General features: G+C 38.6%; 1 protein-coding gene across 4 annotated transcripts in view; it reads right to left on the bottom strand.

Moving 5' to 3' along the window:
- Nucleotides 1-23093, bottom strand: part of whrna (whirlin a) — a 321443-nt gene extending 298350 nt beyond the window's left edge. For all 4 annotated transcript variants that reach the window (XM_057818241.1, XM_057818243.1, XM_057818245.1 and 1 more), the window contains exon 1: nt 21744-23093. In XM_057818241.1, the coding sequence (XP_057674224.1) occupies nt 21744-22469 (726 nt within the window). In that variant the 5' untranslated portion in view covers nt 22470-23093. The remainder of the gene's footprint in view (nt 1-21743) is intronic.
- Between the last annotated feature and the right edge of the window lie 3301 nt (nt 23094-26394).

Here is a 26394-nt window from a genome sequence, read left to right as displayed (position 1 = left end):
CTCTGTCGGTAAAAGTCTACAGAGCGGAGTGATATTTTTCCACCAGTGTGTTTATGTCGAAGCCAGCAACAAGTATCCACAGTTTGTATTGTTCCTCGTTCTTTATCGAAAATGTTTGGAAACTCTCATTTGCCCATTTCTTCTGTCTGTTTCCACAGCCTCTAAATGCACATTTCACTATGTTGCCGTTCAGTGAAGAACCGTAGACTGATGCTGCATTAGAGGAAGTGGTGCCTCAAACAGCAAAAATTGCACGAATTACACCAATTTTTAAATCTGGAGATGAAAATGATCTGAGCAATTACCGACCAATATCTATTCTGCCTACCCTTTCCAAGGTATTGGAAAGAGTAGTTTACAACAAACTAAATAATTACCTAGACAAGCTAGTATGGATTCAGAAAGAAATATAGTTCATATATGGCAGTATTTGATCAAACGGAAAAAATCCACGTTACAATTGACAAAGGTGACTACGTAGTCGGCATTTTTTTGGACCTATCCAAAGCATTTGACACCATTAAGACCGATATACTAATTTTAAAAAATTAAAACATTATGGGATTAGAGGCCTAGCTCTAGAGTAGTTCCGTAGCTGTCTATCTGAAGACATCAGTATGTCAACATTAATAATTCAGAATCATCATACAAACTCATCAATCATGGAGTCCCCCAGGGCTCCATCTTAGGGCCGCTCTTCATCCTGCACATTAATGACCTTGTTAATTCCTCATCTGTTTTTCATAAAGTACTATTTGCTGATTATAAACATTTATTCTTTTCCCATAAACATCCCTCTGCACTTGAGCAAATCATAAATAGTGAACTAAAGAAAATAGACACATGGTTCAAATGTAATAAACTCTCTCTAAATACTGTATCAATAAAACAAATTATATTGTGTTTCGCTCCTATAAAAAACAGCCCATCAAACAAATCTGTTTAAACATAAATGGAAAAACCATTGAAAAAGTCTGCTCTACAAAATTCTTGGGGATCCATATTGACGAGTACCTTAATTTTAAAAAACATATCGATGAGCTCACAAATAAACTCGAAATATGCTGCTCTGTTTTTTAAACTGTGACGTTATATCCCACTATCTGCACTTCTCACCCTGTATCAGGGGTCGCGTTAACCGAATATTTTCCGTCGTTGACCGGTTTTTTAAAACGGTGATGGAAAAAACTGAAGTCCGTCCGTCATTTTGACAGGTTGCAATTCACACCCCAGACCACAGGGTGGCATATTAATTAGCTATTGTCTCTCTTAATGCATGACGTCGTTGGCTATTCTGTCAGAATCCTCTCGAATATTGTAGCGTCACCGTGGTCTGGCGGCAGCACCGTGATTGACACATCAACGCGAGGTTCTTATTGGTGCACCCGGTGTGCCAGCGTGTCATCCAATTGGTGGACTAGATTGCCGCCTGTGTATAGACAACTTTCCGAGGTACTTCCGGTTTACTTCCTTATGTCTTCCTTCCCCTTCCGTTTCCGCCTGTTTACCGTTGAAGTCAATGGCGGTGGAATCGAAGTTGGAAGGGTCTTTATACAAGATCCCGGGAATGTTATTTTGATGTAGGCAGGTGGAGAACCAAGCCAAGGCCTCCATGCTTCGTACCATGTCGATTTCCAAACCATGGGTGCTCGTACTCGTCATACAGGTGGGAGGGAAGGAGATGTACAAAACTGACAGCTCCTGCAGTCATGCCCCCGCTGTTATGGAAGGTAATGTGCTCTAAAAATACAAAACCTAAAATCTGGCGCATGAAACGACTTGTTGCCTTTGCTATTGATGTTACGATGATGATTGTAATTACGAAGTTTAATCATTTTTACAACAACTAGCTTCTGCTACTGCTGCTAGCCGCCTGTTGCTAATCGTGTTTGAATGCACCGTATAAATCCAAGTGTTACAAGTTTTTATTCGTTTGTTTACAGCTGGGAAATGCTGTTATAAAAGGGAAGACAACTTGACTTGTACGTTGATGGACATATATCGAACATATATCGTTTGCGTTCCACAATGATGATGACAGCTCGACTCCCGGGAGAGGCCGAGAGAGAGGCAGGGATTGTGACAGACGGTGGTTCGCAGAGATCGCCGTGATCCAACTACGAACTTGTGAACGGTAGCATCTTTAAATATATGCTATTGGAGCTTGAATTACCGAGGACGGGAAAAAAAGCACATCTAAATGCCGCCGAGGGCCTCCGTGATGTCGCTATTTGTTCACGAGGCTCCGGAGCTCTGCGGTCTGATATCACATTCTCGTATGCTATTTTTGCAATACTTTTATAAATGTGATTTATTGACCTGTTTTGGAGTGCACCAATCGTTTTAAATAAAACAAGAAATTGAATCATGTCTAAATGTTTTATTGCGATCAATGCCTGCAATAAAAAAAAGAATGACATACTATTTGTGTTTACATCATATGTACATAACCTTGTAGCATTTCCTTGTAACAAAACAATCCATGTCAGCCCTTCTGCAGTCGGCAAATGTAATATAACTTGTAATTTCACCACATTTTGATCACTAATGGCCGTAGTATCAATCCATTCCTCACGTTAACACAGGCTGACCGTTGTTAATAATTTTGTCCACGAATGATCAACGAAGTGACGCGAACTGCCATCCAATCTCATCTACGTTTCATCTAGGTCGTGCTGAATCAATTTTTGAAGATTCCATGGGTTGCTCTGGCTTGATTTCGTAGTTTTATCGTTGTCAATACACTGCTAATACACTGCTACTCGACCGGACCGGAAGTGCGAAGCAGACATTTTCCAAGATGGCGGCGCCCATATTTCGCTCAGGAAACTTGTCTATAGACCCCAATCACATGACGTCACAACTCCGCCCCCTGACTGTAGCAGCCATATTGTCCGTCAGCTCGTCGTGTTTACACATTACCGCTACGTACATGCCTCCTATTACGGCGTGTTTTTCTGCTCGTTAACATTAATAATCAAAATGGCGAAGGCGTGTGTGGCGGTTGGTTGCAGTAACAGAGAAGATAGACGGAGAGACTTGAAGTTCTACCGTATTCTGAGAGACCTGAAGAGAAGAGCGAGATGGACTGCTGTAATTCGACAAGAAATCTGGGCACCAAACGATCCACAGACTATGTAGTAGTCATTTTATATCTGGTAAGATGCATTTAATATATATTTAGAAGATTTTGGGCTGACAACCACAATTAAGATCATTGTGTGACGTTGGTGATTGGGGTCTATATAGTTGCCTCTTTTTCTTTGGGAATGGAGTTGTTTTGTTGGTGTTGGCGGTAAGCAGAGTAAAAAGAGGGAGAAAAATACAAATTCCGTGTCTAATTTTTCGCCGCCAAGCAAGCGTTACAATATTAATTAAAAATGAATGAAAACTAAATACTAGTGAATATGTCATCATTATCATTTTAAAAATTTAAGTGACTGATAAAAATAGATTATGACTGGATTTTTATGACCCTGTCAGTCAAAATGACAGACAACGAAAATGTCTAGCGCAACCTCTGCCCTGTATAAATCTTGATTTGAACCACATTTACAATATTGTAATATCATATGGTGCAACACATTTCCAACCTATCTAAAAAATCTTGAAACACTACAGAAAAAAGTCATACGTGCCATAACATGGTCCGGGTTCAGTGCTCCAACTAAATTAATATTTCATCATCACCACCTTCTGAGGCTAAAAAGAACACAACTACTTTCAAAATGCTTACCGCAAATATCACCTTTTGAGCCTGAGATCTATGCACTTCGGCCGAGAAATGTAATATTGATGATAACTCCCAAACCGCTGCGCGGAAGTGAACCAAACTTCACCCAATGGTATATCGTGTCACATTCTAGTCATTACATTTGGAAATTTGGTTCTAGGACATTTGGTTTGTGCGCTTGCATAATGTATCAGGTCATCCATAAAGTAAGCCATAAATTAAATGATCTCATCCCAATCTATACTCCTCAGCACACATATACTACCAGAAGAAAAAATCTTATCACAGGGAAAAACAGAAGGCTAAAGTCTACAAGCTTTGGCATTGTGTGCAGAGGACCACAGATCTGGAATGAGCTGGACGAAACACTTAAAATGTCACACTCCATCTCTATTTTTAAGAAAAAACTGAAAACTCACCTCCTTGCATTGTATGCTTATTATGCTGTCTTTGAATAACATTACTAAGGTATCACATGTCAAATCCGATATAATCAGAATGTTGAAATTTTCCATAGTTAATTGTATATATGTGTATGGATGTGTGTATGTGTGTGCTGTTTGACTGGGCCCCTACTAAAAGTTCTAAATAGCTTATTTGGAGTGTCCCTTTCACGTATCTTGTCAGATGAACTGCTTGTATATATGACCATGTTCTTGTGTGTACCATGATACGATGTGTGAATAAACTGAAACTGAACTGAATGTGGGAAGTGAGAGTTTTCCAACTTCCGACCATGAAAAATATATTTGAAACGCCCCTCGAACTAAGAGACCCTAGTTATGAAGTCAGACAAAAAAGTATCCCAACTTCACGAGTTGCTTCAATCCGACGTCGTTTGACAAAATTCTCTACCCGTCAAAAAGCACACCGTCAATCGTAAAACTAAAGAAGGCAGTTTAGACTGGTCTATTTAGCCGTCGTTTTTCCTCCACTATTTGATCGCTTACGAGGAGGCAGATTTGCATGTCTTTTGATGGCCAAAATAAAAAGCGCTTGGACCGCTTTAATGTCGCAACTGGCACCATCCGTGTGGGATAACTCCAACTTCCAGCCTTCCTGGAATGCAGCATGAGCACGAGTGGCCGAAGCACTCCTCTCCATTGTGGTCGCAAGACGCATCTAAAAAAAATAGTCCCGCAGAAATAAATGAATTAAGGTAGTTTGGTATGACATTGTTCTGGGTATTTTGAACAACGATCTGCATTTTACATTTATTTCACTATATTAGATCTGTTAATATCGTTTTTTATTGGCATGCTAGGAAGGGACCATTGACTTGCGTTAGCTTAGCCACTCCGGAGCCCTGAAATTAATAAATAACTAACAAACTGCACGGAATGTGCAGAAATCAACTCCAGCGACTAATTAAAACCCTGCTAACTCAAAAATTAAGGTTAAGGTAAAAAATTCTGAACTTCCGCTTTAAGATCGGGACTGGACATAAATGGAGTTAGTGACAAAATTTGCCGAATTACACTAAATGACATCTGTCATAAGCATTAATTAATGCTCATGACAGTGTGATGTCATAATTATGATTGTCTCATGTCAGTCTTATGATGGAACTGTTAAATGTGTTACCAAACAAAAATAAGTAAACTTCATAATAAATTATCAAATACATTTATAAATTGCCAAAGTATTGGATCAGTACTCTGTATCGCCAGGTCCTCAAAATGGAATGACTTCAAAATATGTGAATAGGACCACTCTAAGCAAAAAAAACATCAAAAGCAGCCTATTTAGTGACTAGGGTCTTTTCCCTTGATTCTAGATGCGTTTTGTTTTTAATCTCATTGCGGGTGCCAATAATCAATGCTGCATTAAGAAAGAGGTATTGATGTGACAGTGTTGAACTTGGTTCTTGAAACGCCTTAATTCGCATGCAGCCTGCGTGTCAACCTTCAAGGAAAAAATGGGATTCAATGGAATGTCAATGTAAAAATATACAGGCAGTCACTAGTGAAGTAAATACCTTCTATGAGAGCCCATTTCAGGATAATGAGATTTAATTAGGCATTCTTGGGGTCCCAATGGCATAAATCCACTCAGCATCTTATTCAAATGTGACATTTTGTCTATCAAATAAGCCACCAGCTAAAATCCATGAGTTCAATTCAAACTTGCTGCTTAGCTCCAGCATTGTCCGTGAAATTAAAAGGATGTTGTTATTATGATATCAAGTGGGATACAGTTAAGATTTGTGGAATGGGATGAGCTTTAATTACTGATTAGTATTTCGGCACTCATGACCGCTTAATCAAGAGATATAAATTATACAGTCGGCAAAAAAAAAAAGGATAAAAGTTACAGTTAATATGTTTATTATATTAGTACTTGTTTCAGGAAAATATTAAGTTGACAATGTTTATATGAATGGTGTGGTATGAAAATGTGTTATTGCAGAGAACATGCCCTGGTTTATTTTTTGTAACATGAATCATTAATGAGCTTGTTAATTTTAAATATTTAATTTTCACGCTAATTTCTTCAACAATCGATTAAAATCGATTAATAGCTGCTATGAGCAGTCCCATTTGGTTCCTTATTTTTATGTAATGTAAGGCTGTGCACGCACGCCAGTGATTAGAGCAAGAGAGAGAGAGTTCACTGCTCCACTCAGATTGGGTTGCTGAATCAAAAATATGAAGAAATCTCGAAAGTTAGATTCCTTTTTTGATGAGACGTTATTACTTAGCACGGCGCGCTAAGCTCGTTAGCGATTATGCTAATGAGTGTCTTAAGTGTCCGTTTGTATTGTGTTTTGGAGAAGCATATTATTACTTGAGTTATTGTAAGATAGTAAAGTTGTCTTATTTCTTTTTATAAACCACTCACATAAATCCATTCATATAACAGCCTTTCAACACAAACTCCCATTCAAACTGTAAATTGTCATACAAGAGAAGGTGCTTTGAAATTGGATTTGGATTGTATTTATGACCTGTTTGATAATGAAAATTGATTCATTACAGTCTGCCTCTTACTCATTTGATTTTGTTGCTTAGTTTGTTTAAAGAAAATAAATGAGTCATTGACACAATTTATATCAGCGCTTTTCCCACAAGAAAAAAAATATCAATCAGCACCACTTTACTATAACTTGAATGAACAGAATACTTTTGTCTGATATGTGAAATGAGAAATTTTCTTTTAAAGTTTTATGTACTTAAAACAGTACATTTGTAGAGTACAGTTAAGTCAGGAAGCTGTAATGAAATATTATTTTTGAAGGAAATAGTCATCCATTTTGTCTTCATTTTAATCACAACATGCCTAAAATAACTTCAAGTTAAATTGCGAAGGTAGTTGAAAAAAAAGTGAAATTTATCTGATTAATCGATTGTTTAATTAATCGTCTGATTAATCGCTTATAAAAAATAATCGTTAGTTAGAACTTTTGCTGTTTTGTAGTTGGCATTGCTCCTAGTACAGATGGTCACCGGCTTATACCAACTAGTGTTGCACCGATACCATTTTTTGGCCCCGATACCGATACCTGGCTGTACAGTATCAGTCGATACCGATACCATACCGATACCACCCCGATTTTATATATATATATATATATATTTTTTTTTTTTTTTTCCCAAAGAGCTACATAATTGGATGTGAAATCATTGCTATCAAGGCTTTGCCAGGCTGTTGCTTACCTTTGCAAAATAGGAAAAAGACTAGTACAAAGTATGATACGAGCCCAATAGTAAGAAAGTAAAAATAAGTTCATAATAACAAACTCTGAATGAACTGAGTAAACTTTTTTTAAACCTTTCAAAGGCCAAACAGTGCAACTTTCATGAAATTATTGTCACATTCTGCTGCTGGTTAGATTGTGTTTTGTTGCTGGCCTGTTAGTGGGGGCGTTCCTGACGTCGCACCTGAATCCAATGCGGGCTCATCAACGCAGCATTTAAGCACGGGTGAGCTCAGAGAAGGCTGCCGAGATATTTGCTTCGCTGATCGCCTTTTGACATCTCGCACTATAGTCTCGCTACATTTGCTTGTTACGGCCCTGCATTGGGTTTTTTCTGTTAGTGTGCTGCACTCGTTTGTAACCTCTACCCTGTGCAGGTATTTGAGTGTTTTTATTTTGGCTTTTTGGCTCGCTGCCTATCGTCTTAGTTAATCTTCGGGTTTGTAGTATTGAGCTCCGTCGACCTGCTGTCACGGACTCCTTTTGTTATTTCTACTATCCCGCGATCGTGTGTTATTTTTTGTTTGCAATCATTAAACCCTTGTATTTATCCCCCGCTTGTTGTCCGCTTCGACGTCCAACCTTGTCATTTGCGGACGCTCTCAATTATAAGTATAATAATTGACCACAGCATCCCGTCTCTCTATTAGTCTCGTTTTTTCGGGAGGGGGTGGGTCCCTTATTTCTATTTCTGAAAGGTGGCAACCCTACTTTGGAAACAGTTCCCAAATTACTGCAGCATTTTTTTCAGTAAAAGACAATAAAAGTAAAGTAGACGTAGTGAACTGACCAGAGATTGTTGCACCTGTCCAGCGCCCTTCCTCTGGATAGCAGTCCTGCTCTTGCAGGCTCAAACTCGTGTTCGTTCACGTTTCGTCTTCACATGTTTTGTCAGGTTCGAGGTATTGAAACTGGCCGATTTAACTCCACATCTCGAAACTTTCAGGCCGCAAATCTTGCACGCAGCCATTGATTTTAATTGACGGGATTTCTATTTGGAAATATTTCCCGACCGCCGCCATGCCGCCATGTCGGCCATGTCGCCATGTCGGCCATGTCATTGGTCAGAAGTGGCTATTGGCCCGTTCTCATTGGTCTGGAGCAGGCCAATAGCGATAGCTGTTTGGTGTTCACGTGTCATCACACAACACAGAGACAAAGTGTAGTGAGCGCCAGGAGAAAAAAAAAAGGCTGCGGTCAAATGTTATAATAATGAACAGGTAAATGGTATCGGCGCCGTCTTTGTTGGTACTCGCCAATACCGATACCACCATCGGCGCCCCCTGCCGATACTAGTATCGGTATCGGTGCATCTTTAATACCAACGAGTTCCGTTCCTAAACTGGCGACCTAGCCTGAATTTCCACGTAAATCGGAATTACCGGTAACTATTTAAGTTGCCCTAAATCTCAAGATAACCATCCATAAGCTAAGTTTTTGTTTTTATGCTAAGGTTTTTTTTTTTTTTTTTATGCATTCGTAATTTAGTTTAGGATCAGGTATATTTCGCCGTTTTTTTGTGGGAATATGTGTTTGAACCATTTGTTAAGAGCATTGTAAAAAATCTTTCCTATCATATTGTGATTCCGTGGGTGCACAGATGAGAGTAACAGACCTGCCTGAAGTCAAGAGTTAAAGAGGTCAAAATGGGTGCAGTTCTAAATGTTGCAGATTACATTTAGTCCAAAATGAAAAGGTGTAAATAATAAATGAACACAACCATTAAATGACCTCTAGACAAATTTCATCACAGGCAATGCCTTTTTTCTTGGTTGACTTGTTGAACAAATAGCATGATGGAAACAACAATGGTTGTATAATGTTCCTTACAGCAATAGAACAAGCACGGTTGTGACTGTGTTGTAAAATATACAGTATGTAGCAGTGAAGCAAATACTGAAATAAAAGGAAGTCCCTGAATGTTCCAGCCAGGTAAAGTTAGCAATATGTGGGAGTTGAATATTTCACACTGACAAGGTTTACATAATCGGTGAGCAAATACAAAGACAGGGATTGGATTGGAAGACAAATTAACTTCAAAACATGAATAAATGTATAGAGAAATTTTTAGACACGTTTTGTTTCCGTTTCCATTACTATTCCTGACACATCTCAAACAGTGCCAAGAGATAAAATGCACTCTTTCTGAAGACCTCATTTACTCTAAAAAGAGAGCCGCAGCAATCAATTGTCTTGCATTCACAGGTGAGAAACCGTTCTAAAAATCTGAAGGACACTGCATTAAAAAGAACATGTACGGTGAATTCTACTATTGCTATTAGGATGCCAACTTACTATATGCAGTATAAAATCATCTTTATCACAGTTCCACAGACACTGAACCTTTCATTAGTATGCCATGCAATTCTCAATATTGTGATCTCTCAGCACAATATGAAGCATGAGTAGGTACCAAGTCCAAAGCACTGTCAATCGAAACTACATTATTATCTTTGTGAAGCAGACCACCCGATACAGTGCTTGCATTGGCTCTCCTTAGGCTGTGCATGTGTACCAATAAAAAATAAAAAAAATAAAAAAAATAACAAGGTCAGTCCATGTTTTCCATCAACTATCGAACACTGAGGCAAGTGAGAAAAAGTCATCAGGAATAAAACATGACATGCTGAAAATACTGTATACATTATTTACGCGTATGTGACTCTGTGATCTGACTCACCGTGAAAATAAATAATACTGTATTTTTTGGACTATCATACACACCTGACTAAAAGCCTACCCACAAAATATGACAAGATAACTGTTCATGTTCATGTATAAGCTGTACTTGACTATAAACCACAGGTGTATTTACAGCAAAAGACATTGCGGCTCATTAGCCTGTAAAAACCTATCAATAAACCACACTGGACTACAGTAGTATGAAAAAGTAAATTAACCTTTTGGAATTTCTCACATTTCTGCATAAAATCATCATCAAATGTGATCTGATCTTTGTCAAAATCACACAGATGGAAAAAAACAGTATCTGCTTTAACGAAAACAACCCAAACATTTACAGGTTTTTTTATATTTGAATGAGGATAGTATGCAAACAATGACAGAAGGGGGAAAAATAAGTAAGTGAGCGATCACATTTAATAATTTGTGCCGCCCCCTCCCCTTTGGCAGCAATAACTTCAACCAGACGCTTCCTGTAACTGCAGATCTGGCACCTCGATCAGGACTAATCTTGGCCCATTCTTCTCTACTAAACTGCTGTAGTTCAGTCAGATTCCTGGGATGTCTAGCATGAATCGCTGTCTTTAGATCATGCCAAAGCATCTCAATGGGGTTCAAGTCTGGACTTTGACTTGGCCATTCCAGAATGTGTATTTTGTTCTTCTGAAACCATTCTGAAGTTGATATGCTTAAGTGTTTTGGATCATTTTCTTGTTGCAGCATCCATCCTCTTTTTAGCTTCAACTGTCAGACAGATGGCCTCTGGTTTTCCTGCAAAACATCCTGAAAAAATTTTGAATTCATTCTTCCATTAATGATTGCAAGTTGTCCAGGCCCTGAGATAGCAAACAGCCCCAATTCAAGATACTCCCTCCACCATGCTTCACGGTGGGCATGAGGTGTTGATGTTGGTGAGCTGTTCCATTTTTTACACATTATGTTGTGTGTTACTCCCAAACAATTCAACTTTGGTTTCATCAGTCCACAAAATATTTTGCTAAAACTGTGGAGTGTCCAAGTGCCTTTTTGCTAACATTAAACAAGCAACATTTTTTTTTTTTAGACAGCAGTGACTTTCTCCATGAAGTCCTCCCATGAACACCATTCTTGGCCATAGTTTTACATAGAGGTGATGTGTGCGCAGATATTGGACTGTGCCCGTGGTGTCTATAAGTCTTTAGCAGACACTCTAGGGTTCTTTTGAACTCTCTGAGTATTCTGTGCTGAACTTTTGGCGTCATCTTTGGTGGATGGCCATTCCTTGGGAGAGAGGCAACAGTGCCAAATTCTTTCCATTTGTAGACAACTTCTCTGACTGTCGATTGATGAACAGCCAGACATTTAGAGATGGTTTTGTATCCTTTCTCAGCTTTATAAAAATCAACAATCCTTGATCGCGGGTCTTCAGACAGCTCTTTTGACCGAGCCATGATGCACATCAGACAATGCTTCTCATCAAGACAATTCTTACCAGGTGTGTGTTTTATAGTGGGCAAGGCAAATTTAAACCACTCATCAGTGTTTGGGCACACATCTGACTTAAATTGTTTGGTAAAAATTCTTTTCAATTGCTCTTTAAGTCTCCTGAGGCAGCAGGTTCACTTACTTATTTTTCCCCGTTCTGTCATTGTTTGCATGCTATCCTCATTAAAATATTAAAATCTACAAATGTTTGAGTGGTTTTAGTTAAAGCAGACACTGTTTTTACATCTGTGTGATTTTGACAAAGATCAGATCACATTTGATGGTGATTTTATGCAGGAATATGAGAAACTCCAAAAGGTTCAGATACTTTTTCATACCACTGTATAAAGTGCAGGGTTCAAAGCTGAGAGAAAAATTAGCACCTGTAGAGTCCGAAAATTATGCCAATTCTAAAATCCCCTCACTACCAAAAAAAAAAAAAAAAAAAAAAAGATGATAAAAGGATTAAAAAATAAAAATAAATAAGATTTATTACAAATAAATCTGTTGGCAGTTTTGGTTTTGACAGCCCTTTAAATTTTCGTCTTAGTCTTTTGGACTAAAATACTTATTAGATTTAGTCATATTTTAGTCATTTCAAACTGTGTTCGTCTCTCTTCATCTAGTTTTAGTCGACAATTACTCAAAATGTTTTCGTCTGTAAACTTCAAAAATTTTAGTCCATGAATAAATAAGTAAAGGTTGCCAACAATTTCTAATAAACATTGACAGATGAGCAATGATGATTATACACACTCAGCAGGAAAACAGTAAATTATTTTCAATGAATTAAACTCTACTGGACGCCACGAACTCTATGTAAAAGGTTTTCCAGGAGTTTAAGACGACACTCACCATGCTAAATGCAAATGCTAATACTGCAAGCTACATTTAGTGTGTTATGATCACTCAGCCCAGACTTTTAAAGGTGAAAGCAACATGGCATTTTCTAACCAAGATAAGAAAAAACTGAGATGTGTTTAAAAAAAGGCTGGTGTGTGTGTGTGTGGGGGGGGGGGGGGTGCAGCACGCCACAAGAGTGACACAACTAAACACTGCTACGATGTGTGCTAACTACACATGCGATAAGAAAACGTCACACATAGTGAACTTGTGACGGAAACTATGCCAGTTTTCATCTCTTCAGGAAAGCCAAAAACAAATCTAGTTAAATAAGTTATATTACTAGTAAGGTTTAATAAACTAGGTCTGTAGGGTCACCAACACACACACACACAGATGATGAAAATGTTTTTTTGCGAAAAGGTTATGCTGTATTTGCATTGCCCAAAAAAAGAGTATTTTTGTATCGTTAAAAATTTGAGCTGGCAGCATGGAGGGCAAGTGATGATTAGCATTTCTGCACCACACTTAAAAGGTTCTAGCCACAAAGCTCATCTCGGTCCCTCCTGTGAGAAGTTGGTCTTATTCTACTTTCCAAACCACACAGCAGATTATATGAAGGCTTGTCCATGCTGTCAGCGGGTATGTTTGTCTAAATGTGCCTCATATGCTTGCATAAGGTGCAGTTCATATACGTGACCCTAAAAAGGTCAAATCTAGGGCTGTCAAACGATTAAAATTTTTAATCGAGTTAATCACAGCTTAAAAATGAATTAATCGTAATTAATCGCAATTCAAACCATCTCTAAAATATGCCATATTTTTCTGTAAATCATTGTTGGAATGGAAAGATAAGACACAAGACGGAGATATACATTCAACATACTGTACATAAGTACTGTATTTGTTTATTATAACAATAAATTAACATTAACATTCTGTTAAAGCAATCCATGGATAGAAAGACTTGTAGTTCTTAAAAGATAAATGTTAGTACAAGTTCTAGAAATTTTATATTAAAACCCCTCTAAATGTTTTCATTTTAATAAAATTTGTAAAATTTTCAATCAAAAAATACACAATGCTCATGGGTGCTGAAAGCCACAAAATCAGTCGCACCCAAGCGCCAGTAGAGGGCGGCAAAACACCAAAACACACAATTAACAAGTGGACATGACACTGTGCTGTCATTTTAATCTGTTTGAGCGGGGCATGTGCGTTAATTGCGTCAAATATTTTAACGTGATTAATTAGAAAAATTAATTACTGGCCGTTAACGCGATAATTTTGACAGCTATAATTATAACTGAATTTGATTTGCAGCCCTCGGGTAATTACTTCATGTTTTTGATCATTTTCTACAGTTTGTTGGCTCTTTTCATTATCTGCCTTTTACAGGCTGAGTTAGCTTTTTAGTTTTTGAGACATTATTGAGTCTCAGCCTTAAGCAGCAAAGTGGTGATGAGTTCATGTGTCTCGGCAATCAATCATGGAAACAACACCGTGACAATATTTACTGCTAAGGGAACTGCTATGCGCGGCTACGTTTTGTAAAGATGACAAAGATCTAAAATGCATCGTTAGAACAATGTGTTGCGCTGGATAGAGAAGCACATGTAGTGTTCATAAACCATTGGCTTACTTACTTGTTCTCCCTACAGTGTGTATATATATATATATATATATATATATATATATATATATATATATATATATATATATATATATATATAATGTTAATGCCATTTTGTGGATATATTGTTATAATAAACAAATACGGTACTTACAGTGGGGAGAACAAGTATTTGATACACTGCCAATGGGAAACCCTTTGGCAGTGTATCAAATACTATATATATATGTGTGTGTATATTTGTGTGTGTATATGTATATATACATACATACATATATATATATGTATGTATGTATGTATGTATGTATGTATGTATGTATGTATATATACATATACACACACAAATATACACACACACATATATATATATATATATGTATAGTATCTGATACACTGCCATTGGCAGTGTATCAAATACTTGTTCTCCCCACTGTAAGTACCGTATTTGTTTATTATAACAATATATCCACAAAATGGCATTAACATTATTAACATTCTTTCTCTTAGTGATTGAAATACACCACAAGGTGTCAATGGCGAGTTTTAAATTAACTTAGAAATCAAGCCAAATTGAGTGTTTTGTCCCTCGACTGACGCCATAGTTCCATGTTTACTGGTCCATGCAATGTACCTCGTGGTCATTTGAGTGCTGGCTTCACAATGTACGAGACCTCCAATAGTTTGTATATTGTGACTAATTATTGCCATCCAGTGTATTTGTTTAACTAAACGAAATGGTTGAACAGAGTTTGACCAAAGTCTGAGTAAGTTTTACGTGTATTTTGCATAGCTATTTTGATTGGGAATACCAGTTCTCTTTACACTCCTGTTTAACTGTGTGAGAAAAGGGCCTCATTAATACAGATTGAAGCGCTCTTCTTTTTGTGAACATTATTTTTTTGAGAGATATTATTTTTGTTGTGCTTTCACTAAATGATACTCATGTTTGTTGTGAAGGAGTTGCCGAAGCTTATGCCAATAAACGGTGCGGTCCAATGAACACCTGTGTCCACTCACTTTTTGTAATATTCTGATATAGAATTATCCGAGGCACCCTGAAGTGCATATGACGCCAATGCTGTTTACTTACATGATGCAGGATTGAGTTAGAGTTACGGCCTGCCGAGAGCCGTAAGCTGTGTTAATGTTGAAGCTAAATGTGCTAATAAAGAAACAAAGTGCCAGCACGTTGCGTGTGGTATACCTTTGTTCAGAAAAAGCACAAAACAAGACACCTTTCTCTGCCTCTTAGCTCTCAAGTGCGTCATTGTAATCTGTTTGAGGCAATGCATGAGTGGGTCGTTCCACCCATGTGTTAAATGCGTAGAATATTTTGACGTGATTAACTTAAACAATTAATTCGTATTGTTAATGCGATAAATTTGACAGCACTAGTAAAATCCAATCCAACAAGGGGCTTTTTAAAGAAAGCGGAGTACATATTGTGACAGCATCTACTACTGGTGTAAATTGATCTAAACTGCAGTGTACTGGAATCATAAAATCAATGAGAACAAATGCTCATTGAGGAAAAAAGCTGTGAAACAAACAATACAAGGAGACGAGACATGTTCAATACTGAGAACATATAAGACCAAGGTACTGACATTGGCTCCTTTTAAATCAATCAACACTGTAAACAAATCAGGCAGACTCTTTCATCACCTCATTTGCTAATGGGCTGTCTTTAAGCTCATGAACAAATTGACAAGTGCTCCAAGACTGAATTCTCAAGGACTTTAGTAAATAAGGCCCAAGCCCGGTCACTGGTAGTGTAGCGGCAACAGTATGGCTTTAAATCCTAACATGGTAACAGTGTGAATGCGTATGGTTATGTGCCTTGTGATTGATGAGCCTCATCACCCAGCCTAACCTAATTGATTACCTTCAACAACATAGCCTTGTTTGGCCCATTTAACCAACATTGTAAACCAGGAGAAACAGCAGATAAACCCATTTGAGCACCGTTTACAAGGAAGAATGTGAAGAGATGGGAGGGGGTATGAAGTAAGGTAGCTGTCAAGAAAATTCTTACTCGTGTTTATACATTCGTGTTCGTATACAAAAGATTTGTACTAGGCCTGCACAATATATCGTTTGAAGATCGCCATCGCAATGTGTGCACCAGCAATAGTCATATCGCAGGACGTGCAATTGTTTTTTGTTTTTTTAAACGTATATATTTTTTTACATATAAACTTTTGTTTTACTTTGTGAGCATCAGAGCGTGAGTGAATTTGAGTGGACTAACTAAATGAAGCATTGCTCTGGGGAGCCATGGCGCAGTTTGGCGCTCGAGTTGTCCTGGACCGAAGGGTCAGCAGTTCAATCCCCGGCTACAGCTGCCCACTGTCAGAGCGCCCTTGGGCAAGGCACTGAACCCTAATTTGCAGCTTTTGGCAGCAGCACCATTGGTGTGTGAATGTGTGCATGAAAGAGTAAATGTGTGCTAATGTAAAGCGCTTTGGACATTGTAACAATGTACTGTAGATAAATGTGCTAGATAAGTAGAAAGAAAGAAGGTGTGTGCATTTAGTTTTATTAATTTGGGTGGATACACTGCCCTCTAGCGGCAACAGTGAATATGACATAACTCATTTCACATGGCTGAATTCAGCTGCTCCCTGTTAAGACCAGCTAAGTTTTTGTTTGAGCTAATGTTTTTTGAATGCATTCGTATTTTTTTCTAATCGCATATTTAGCCGTTTTTTGTGGAAAGATGTGTTTGAACCATTTGTTAAGAGCAATGTAAATATATATATATATATATATATATATATATATATATATATTTTTTTTTTTTTTTTTTTTTTAATTTTTTTTTTTTTTTTTAAAGTTAGCATTTTATAGCATTTAAACTAGCTGAATTTTTCAATGTAAGTTAGCCAGTTGTTCTTTTGTTGTACTTGGATGAACTTTTTTTTTTTTTTTTTTAATACCGTTTGAGGCTCAGCTCAGGTATTTTAATTTTCTATGTTCCCTCTCCGATTACTCGATTATTCGAACTACCGTAATTTTCGGACCATAAGGCGTACCTGACTATAATCTGTCACCCACCAAATTTGACACGAAAACGGCATTTGTTCATAAATAAGCCGCACTAGACTATGAGCCGCAGCTGTCCTCACTGTATTATGGGATATTTACACCAAAAGAGACCAGTAACACTTTATTTGACAGCGGCATCATACGACTTTCATGAGACCGAATGAACCACCATGAGGCTTTGAACCAATTGGCTGCAAAGCTCCATTGCTTCAACAAGATTCATTTGGCCATCACTGCTCCCTTGGGAGAGACAGTCAGCCTCTCCTGCCACCTGCTGTCAACACTGTTGTTGTCCAACATGCATCCTGGCATGCATTGCAGCACTCCAGATTTAAATAACAATCAAAATTCATGTTCTGTGCTCATTATTTCTTCATTTACTGATCCAGTTGTTTCATTAATGGCTAGTTATGGTATTGGGTAACACTTTATTTGACAGTGGCGCCATAAGACTGTCATTAGACAATCATGACATGACACTGTCCTAAGCATTAATGAATGCTTATAACAGATGTCATTTAGTGTTATCCGGCAAAACATCTCACTTTTGAATGGGTGTAAACAGGACATAGATGGGACACAGATGGAGTTAGTGACATAATCTGCAGAGTGACAATTAAGGACATCTGTCATAAGCATTCAGTAATAGAGGCGTGCGTATATTTCCGTTTCTTAGATTATTTGCGATTCGGCCGTAGAAGATTCGAGAACAATTCACACACATCAAAATTCCGTTTATTTAATTATACCAGGTAAAACGGAACTAAAACACAGTCAGCGCGGTCTTCGGGACACAATCAGGAAAGGACCGAGAGTAAATATAATGTTCAACTCATGCCTCAAGATAAAAAAAAAAACAATAATATCTGACTGCGGCTGACAGCCACTACAAAAAAACGTCCAGTTGCTAGTTGCTACAAACATAAGGCCACATATATGATCACATATATATATAGACCTAGATGCGAAATGACAGACGACGGCAGAATTTGAACATGTATAGAGAACTAGATGCGAAATGACTTGCCGGCGTTAGTAAACAGCCGCTATCTTGAAAGCAGTAGACTTCTCTGGAAGGCTCTGTTGTTGCGAACCTAATTAACTTTTTGTCTAAAATACTCCTAAATCGGCAAAATCTTGACTTGAATCTATCTTTAAGTGATGAAACAGTTTTCAAACTTTCGCATTTCGAAAGTAGACGGAAGGGAAATTATGGAATAAAGGGAGCAATTTTAACAATTTTAACGGTTGATTCACAACATTTAATTAATTGAATGTAGTGTAAAGCTGCTGATACAAAATGGGGACTTGAGTATTTTATTTACTGTTTTGAACTGTTAACTTGATGCTGAAATAGTAGGTTGGTTTGGCCTGAGAGGATTTATGAACAATTTTGAAACTAATGTATGAAACATTAAAAGCATGGGGGTGCATCAATAATCAATTTATAATCGAATCGTAGCCTCTGAATCGTAATCGTAATCTGAATCGTTAGGTGCCCCAAGATTCCCACCTCCTGAGTAATGTCCATGTTGGTGTCATGCATAACTATGACGGTCTTATGACAGTCTTATGACGCCGCTGTCAAATAAAGTGTTACCTATTAACCCAACTAAATCAACAAATAAGCAGCACTGGACTATAAGCCGCAGGATTAAAAATGAAGGAAAAAAGTAGCGACTTCTACCCCGAAAATTACGGTAACTAGTAGGGCTGAACGATATTGAAAACAAAACTTACATTGAGACTTTTTGTGGGTTTGCGATATATTGCCATATATATTGCAATATTAAAACTACAAGAATTTTCACCAAATGACTTGAGTAGCTTTGTTTGGGAAGACTGGTTGACTCACTATGACCACATTGTATTTCATATAATACAGTTTACACCAGGCTAAGGGGATTCATCTGTGAATTGTGAAGAAGATTGAAGCCGAAAAGTGTCATTGCATGCAACTGACTTTCCTATATATGATTTTAAAATTAAGAATTTTCCAGTAAAATATTGTCTATAAACATTGTAAAGCAATAAAACAAACAAGAAACATGAATTAAATAAACAAAAAAAAATTTGAATGTGTCAAAATTATTTTTCTAACAGATCATTTAGTAATGTCTGCTTGTCACAGCACACGGAAGTCAGAGCTTGAGACACCTGATAAAAAGCCCGCCAGTGGACCGTTAAAGTTGATGCCTCTCTTTTGTTCTGTAACTAAAGATGTCAGTAAAAAAAAATTTCAGTAAGTTGTTTTATTCAAGAAACCCACAAATACAAAGTAACACAACTAGCACCTTAAACGGTCATTTGCTTTGCTTAGCCAAAACCACCTAGGGAACGAAGAGGCAAGATGGATATACGCAATTTTTCAAACCTAAGCTTTCAAAAGCGACAACAACTACTGAGCAAGAACCAAGGATTGAAAATGTGGACCATGAAAAGCCACAGAGCACCGCCAAAAGGATGAGTGGAGTTTCAATTTGTCCCACTAAAGACACTAATTGTACAAAGAGCCACCACCGGTGTTCTGCCAAATTTTTCACCCTTATAATATTTTGCTCCCAAAGCTGTTGTGGCGGTGAATAAGCGCTCTTTTACGTTCAGTATGACACTCAATGTTATCCACAGGTGCTAAATAAACAAGTAACATTGTGAACTTACATGTTCAACACCAATATGGCGTAAATTAATGCTTAATTACGAAGACGTAAACAGTGAGAGAGCGGCGTGCAGTTGTTGTGTGCAGCTAACATGGCAGGATGTGTCTGAGGAGAACTTTTCCACATGTCTATCCATGATCCAACGTAAATAAATATTCCTTTATTTAAAGAAAGTTTGTAGTGTTTACTTTGTAACCACTGTTTTCGCGGCCATTTTTAACACAAACTTGCAATTTCTGATGGGGTGCAAAATTTGACAGAACACAGGCGGGCGTACGCTATTCAATGGATGACGATCTTGGCGAAAAGTATAGCTTCCTAAGCAGCCTGATTTAGAATTCCCCACAATGAACAAAAAAAACGCTTATTTTCAACTTATCATTGTAAATATTCTTGTAAGTTAATTTTATTGCTGACACTGAATTTCGAGGTCATCAAGATGTTGTATCCCCCTGCCCCAAAAGTCAAACTTCGCCTATGCACTTGCTGCTTTTATGAAGCAAAACAGAAGTTAACGTGTTAAAAAAAAAAAAAAAAAATGCACATCCTACGACAAGACTATTCCGCATGCACATATTGCGATTTTCTGGGGGAAGAAAAATTTTGAACAGCAGGGCATTTTTTTGAAAAAACCTTTTTTTTTTAAACAGCAAAACCCTAACTGGAGGTGAGAGCACACGAGAGCAGAATTAAAGACGCCATTACTTTAACGAGATATTATCGGGTACTTACCTTGTTTCGATCCAAAAACTCCATGTAGCATGTATCAATGAGTGTTAAGACACAGCTGTGAATGGCCACAGCTGGATTTTGGGGGGATTTTATGGGTGAAACATGGTAATATAACAAGGGTCATGTTGCAGAAATCGCAGACATCAAGGAGTGGTCGAGATTTACTTTTTCATATATTTACCCTTTTAAACGTTTTGGGGGCTTGGATCAATTATTTATCATCTAACATATTGGAGAAAATACGAAAGTAACAAAAAAAATACAATTAAGCGATAGTTATGAGGTACATATCCGTGACGTTTTTACAGACACCTTTTTTTTCATTGTGACGTCATTTGTTTAAAAGTTTAAAATATGCAAGTGAATACTTTTTTTAAGTGTTTTTTTTCCTTTAAAACAAACAACTAACCCTAGACATCAATTAATGATTCTAAGATAAAAATGACAGACATTTTGAATTATAAATATAATCAATTGCTTTCGTTTTATGGCTGGGTTGAAACAAAAATGGTTGCGCCATGTCTGTAAACGGGGGTTTCCAGGGTAAAATCAATTGAAAATAGTTCGAGGGCTTAATGCGCCATGAATCTGCTATGACAGCATATAGACATATTGTTCTGTCAAACACAACAGTTGTTTTGGCTTAGAATACAGCATTTTTTTTTTTTAAGAGGAGTGCAAGAGCAGAAACTGCTTCTTCAGCCTTGTCTGTTTTTCGCCATATATAAAAGGGATCCAGGAGGCACTGTTTCTGCACACTTGCTGCTTTTAGGAAGCAAAACATAAATTTACGTGTTAGAAAAAAAAATTCACATCCTGCGATAGGACTATTGTGCATGCACATATTGCAATGGTGATGTATAAATGATATACATCCCCATCACCGAAATCTGAGTGTCAAAAATTGTTATTCGATATTTTCTGCGTCCTATATGGTATACTGGGGGCGGGTTTCAATAAGCTTCGGCTTCTCCCGTCTGCCCTTTTCTTTTCGGGTTGAATTAATTGTAAACACATATAAATGCTGTATGTTTGTTCGGATTTGTCATGCCTGAAGGGAAAATAAATAAATAAATAAATATATTGGTCAGGCCTAGTAACTAGTTCATCAATTAATCGACTACTACAACTACTACTACCCGATACCTTCAGCTCTATAACAGATACAAATGCCTAAATACGAACACGAATGTGTAAATATGAGTACGAATCTTTTTGACAGCTATCTTACTCTATAGATGAGTCAATTACCTTAACAGCTTCAGCATGAGACACTTTGTCAAAGACTTTATCGTTGACTTTCATGATTTGATCCCCAATCCGGAGACCTTCCTTCTCCGCCAAGCTTCCTGGTTCCACAAGAGACACGTAGATACCCACTCCGTGCTCAGATCCACCACGGATACTGAAACCCAGGCCTTCGTTACTCTTGTGCCGCTTCATGGTGACCTGCCGCAGCTCGCCCGGAGGCTCGTGGATAAAGTTCCTGCCGAGTAGCGGTACTAGTGGAGCTGTCCCGTCGCTGCTGGTGCTGAAGCTATCCGGGGAGCCGCGCAGCGCCACCTGGAACTCGGACGGGTTATCCTGGGAGTAGTGCGCAGGGGGGGTCGGGCCCGACGGGGACTCGGCCGTACCGTTGCTTGCAACTAAATCCGATTTCAGATAGAGGCCCTCCGACGTGTACTGCTCGAAAAGGAGCTGGTCAGACCGGGGGATAACAAGCCGAAGCATGGGGAGAAGTTGTCGCTTGCTGGGCGCGTTGAGGATGACGTTGAGGGTCTGCACCAAGTCGTACACGTTGCGCTTGGAGTGGTAGACATTGAGGCAGTGGATGAACTGCTCCCTTTCAAAGTCGTTCAGCAGCAGGTTGAGCGCGTTGTGAAGCTTTTTCACATTGACCGACAGCGTTCGCGCACTCGAGGCCACCGAGTTGGCCGACGAGCTGAGCGACACGCGCTCCAGGTCGGTGGTGCTCATCCCGACGGCGGCGCCACGCTGGGTGCACGTTAGAGCGCGGCTGTTACGGGCTCCAGCCTCGGGATTACGCCGGTGTTATGCATCGTGGACGCGAGAACTTTGTCCGCTAAAATCCACGAGAGATGGCAAGCGAGTCCGAAGGAGAGCCCAGCGATAAAGCAGCTCTTTCCGGGGCAAAGGACGAAGTAAACAAGCAACAACCTTGCTGAAAGTTCGCCCCCACGGTGCTTAGTGTCGCCGTTTTATTTTCCACAGGGTCAGGTGGCCAGCGAGTAGCTGCTTCTCTGGTGTCCGCCTACGCGTCACCAACACCGGCTTCCAAGTGGAACAATCGCCGAACGCTACCACAACTTGACAAAGCTTGTTTTTTTTTTTCTTTCTTTCCCACATAGAAAAAAATGCTTTAAAAAAAAGTTCTTTCTAGTTTGTATTTATCCCTAGTAGGCATAAATTCCAAACACCACCTGGGGGGTAACAAAAATAGTAATCTGTCATGACTTCAGACGCCAAAGTGAAGCGTGTGGGAAGTTGTTCTAATTATCCGTCGAAAATGATCCGTAGCCGGCTGCCTCCGCTCCCCACGCGTTACTACAGCGACCGAGTGGCGAATGTGTCGGTGGAACGCTGCTGCCTGTTCCCAAGACTCTGAAGGAAGTGACGTAGATTTTGGCTCCACTGGATTATTTATAGCCCAGGACGCACACACACGCGCACGCGCAGGCATGACGACAGCAAAAAGACTACTCAATTAGCGGAACTGCAGTTAAAGTTAGCTCCTGTCTGAGCCTCATCATTAGTGTTACACAATGTTTATTTGTGGTAGACATGTGTTGACTTCGTTAATTGCACCGTGTGTCTTTATGAGTGAATAATAACTCACTTGTTGATTACGCCATCCAAAAGAACGCAAAATTTCAAGTGTCAAGTTGTTTTATCATTTAAAGGGACAGACTAATGACCTTTAGCCCCTTACATGACAATTATATTTGGTCATACATAAAAAATATAGTATATAATATAATAATAATTGCTAATATTTATTAATTATTGTTTTATTATTTGTTATTAATAGAAATGAATGTAATGTACAGTGATCCCTCGTTTTTCGCGGTTAATGGTGACCAAAACTGGTCGCAAAAAAATTGAAAAACCGCAAGGTAGCGCCTCCGCCCCCCCCCCCCCCCCCCCAAAAAAAAGTGTGTGTGCGTGTGTGTGTGTCTGTTCAATGTATTTATTCAGATTAAGCATGTATGTGTTCAATGTATTTATTCAGATTTAGCATTGGAAAGAGATACATATAAGAAATGTTTTTTCATTGTCCGTCAAGGGCGTAGGTTTGCATAGGTACGGTAGGGACATAACACTACCAACTTTTAAGGATGCTCAAATTGTCCCCACCAACTTTGAAGCAACCTCATTTCCATTATACAATGAGTTCAACTAAAAAGGTAATTTAGATTGTCTTCCCAGGTGTTGTTACGATAGAATTGACCCTACAATTATTAAGTGAATTAATTTAATAATGTTCAGACTTATATTTACCCCTTTTCTTTGCTACCATTTAGTAGTGCCGGTCCATTTTTTCCCCCTCAAACGCACGTTTGATTGGCTGATGATTAGAACCCCCACATTCACACAATCCCGACACAAATGCATGTCAATATGCCACCTCCTCCACCCCCTTTGAAGAGGAGGGATATTATGAGGTTTTGGGGGGGTTTTTTTGTTTTTGTTTTTTGTTTGGCCAGCAGCAGCAGCCACTGTAAGTAATGTAAATAGATGTCAATGTTGTGGAGATGGGGAACACACCACTAATTTTACTACTGAAAGTCCAACCTGCCATAGAGTTAGCATAACATTAAACTGTGTGAACTTGCTAACCTGTAAAACTCGAGTAGAAAGCTTCTTCCTGATTGTTTTCTACTGGCAACTTTATTTCAACTGTGCATTTTGTGCATTTATTCATTAATTAAAATGTATTTATTTTCCACATCATTTAAAAAAAACATTTTTATTTGCAGTCTATGCACATTTAAACCCCCCCCCCCTCAAAAAAAAAAAAAAAAAAAAAAAACAGAAGCACAACCACTCTAAATTTCCTTTATATCAAGCAAGCATTTAAAAAATGGCTTTCTCCCTATGAAAATTATGTCAACTTTTTAGGTAGGAACCAGCCATTTTTGAGAAATGTACCCAATCTGTTTGGTCTTACTAATGTCCCGACCCCAGCAAAAAGTGTACATGCAGGTTATGCTGTTATAGTGTCCCTATCAATTTTGAGACCAAACCTATGCCCTTGCTGTCCGTACTTTTCCTAAAGTATATTTTTAAAAAATAACTTTTATGGATATATATAACTTATTAAATGGTTTTAAGCATTTAAAATGTAATAATTATGATAATTTTCAAACATGTCACTGTCCCACAGAATTATTTTTAAACAAGAATTAAGTAGAAAAATGCTTGCCTGTGAAGTTTTGGCTTCCAAGTAGACATGTGCCGATCACCAGTTTCAAGATATACCGTGGTATGAAAATGTCACGGTTTCAAAACCACAAAATAAAATTCGTCATACCGTTCCTAAGGTATTAGCGTTTTTTTTTTTTTTTTTATCTCAATCTATTTAAAATGCAAGGAGAAATCCCTCACTTGCAGCTGCAAGGCTCAACCCTCCCCCACCGGTTGTTGCTCAATTTCAGTGAGTCAGCTGTAATACACAATAGCTGGATGAGGTGAAACAACTGAACTTGTTCCCCCATTGAAAAAAACAAAATCGCTGGTATGGGAATACTTCGGCGACAGAAAACTTACATACGACGGCGGCTTGGAGGAGGAGGGCCAACCGACAAGCAAAACACATTTGCGGAGGGTGGCCGCCGATGAGGCAATACCTCCAAGATGATTTTGCATTTATACAAAATTAAAGGTTAGTAAACACTGTCATGAACATTTCGCACCAGCTACGATAGTTAACTCCAGCATGTTTAGTGTGTCCATCCGTGACAAAATGTGTTTTTTTTCTCTCTGGCAGCTGTTTGTGTTGAGAAAGAGAGTGTGTGTATAATGTAAACATGATACGAGTCATACACACGTGCTTTTTATGGAAAATAATTCAATTATTTTTTTGTTCTGATCAGGGGTCGCGTTAACCGAATATTTTCCGTCGTTGACCGATTTTTTAAAACGGTGACGGAAAAAACTGAAGTCCATCCGTCATTTTTACCGGTTGCAATTCACACCCCAGACCACAGGGTGGCGAGTGAGCATATTAATTAGCTATTGTCTCTCTTGATGCATGACGTCGTTGGCCTTACTCTGAAAAAATGTCAAGGCAGCTGAGTGTCCGAAGTTTCTTCATAAAGCCCCAAAACGACGATGGTGTTGATAAAAGAGGTGAAAAAACAGGGACTGCACAAGCGGGCACGCAATTCAAGTCCATGCGCACCAGGAGGAAAGTGTGAGACTACGTTCAGGCCACAGCAGGTGAAATGTTAATTTCATTGTTCCATATGCTACATACCTACCTACCTACTGGGGCCTCAGTGACGTTTCTTATTCTCGCTATATGATTATACAACTTTAACATTTGTTAATAATACGCTCTGTGTGTAGTATCATCCATCGCTTTTCCTTTTTAAATGGGCACTTATAAGCGAACGCAAGAAGTAACAACGGGAACATTTTTAAACAGGCATTTCACGGGAGAGCATTTCGACTCTTCGGCCAATCATATAGCGAGAGCGAGTAGATAGTGAGGGGACCGCGCGCAGCTCTTAAGTGTCTCTGTCACGTGACTGTCGTAGCCGGTGTAGGCGCTTGAACCTACACCGGTAACGCGCTCGGCCAAATGGACACACAAGTACGGAAGGTGAATTATGCCAAACAAAGGGTCACCAAAATGTCATTATCATCATTTTAAAAATTT

Source organism: Corythoichthys intestinalis, chromosome 17 (assembly GCF_030265065.1).
Source record: "Corythoichthys intestinalis isolate RoL2023-P3 chromosome 17, ASM3026506v1, whole genome shotgun sequence".
Taxonomy (NCBI): Eukaryota; Metazoa; Chordata; class Actinopteri; order Syngnathiformes; family Syngnathidae; genus Corythoichthys; species Corythoichthys intestinalis.
Note: the sequence above shows the minus strand (reverse complement) of the source record. Positions and strands in the feature narration are given on the sequence as shown.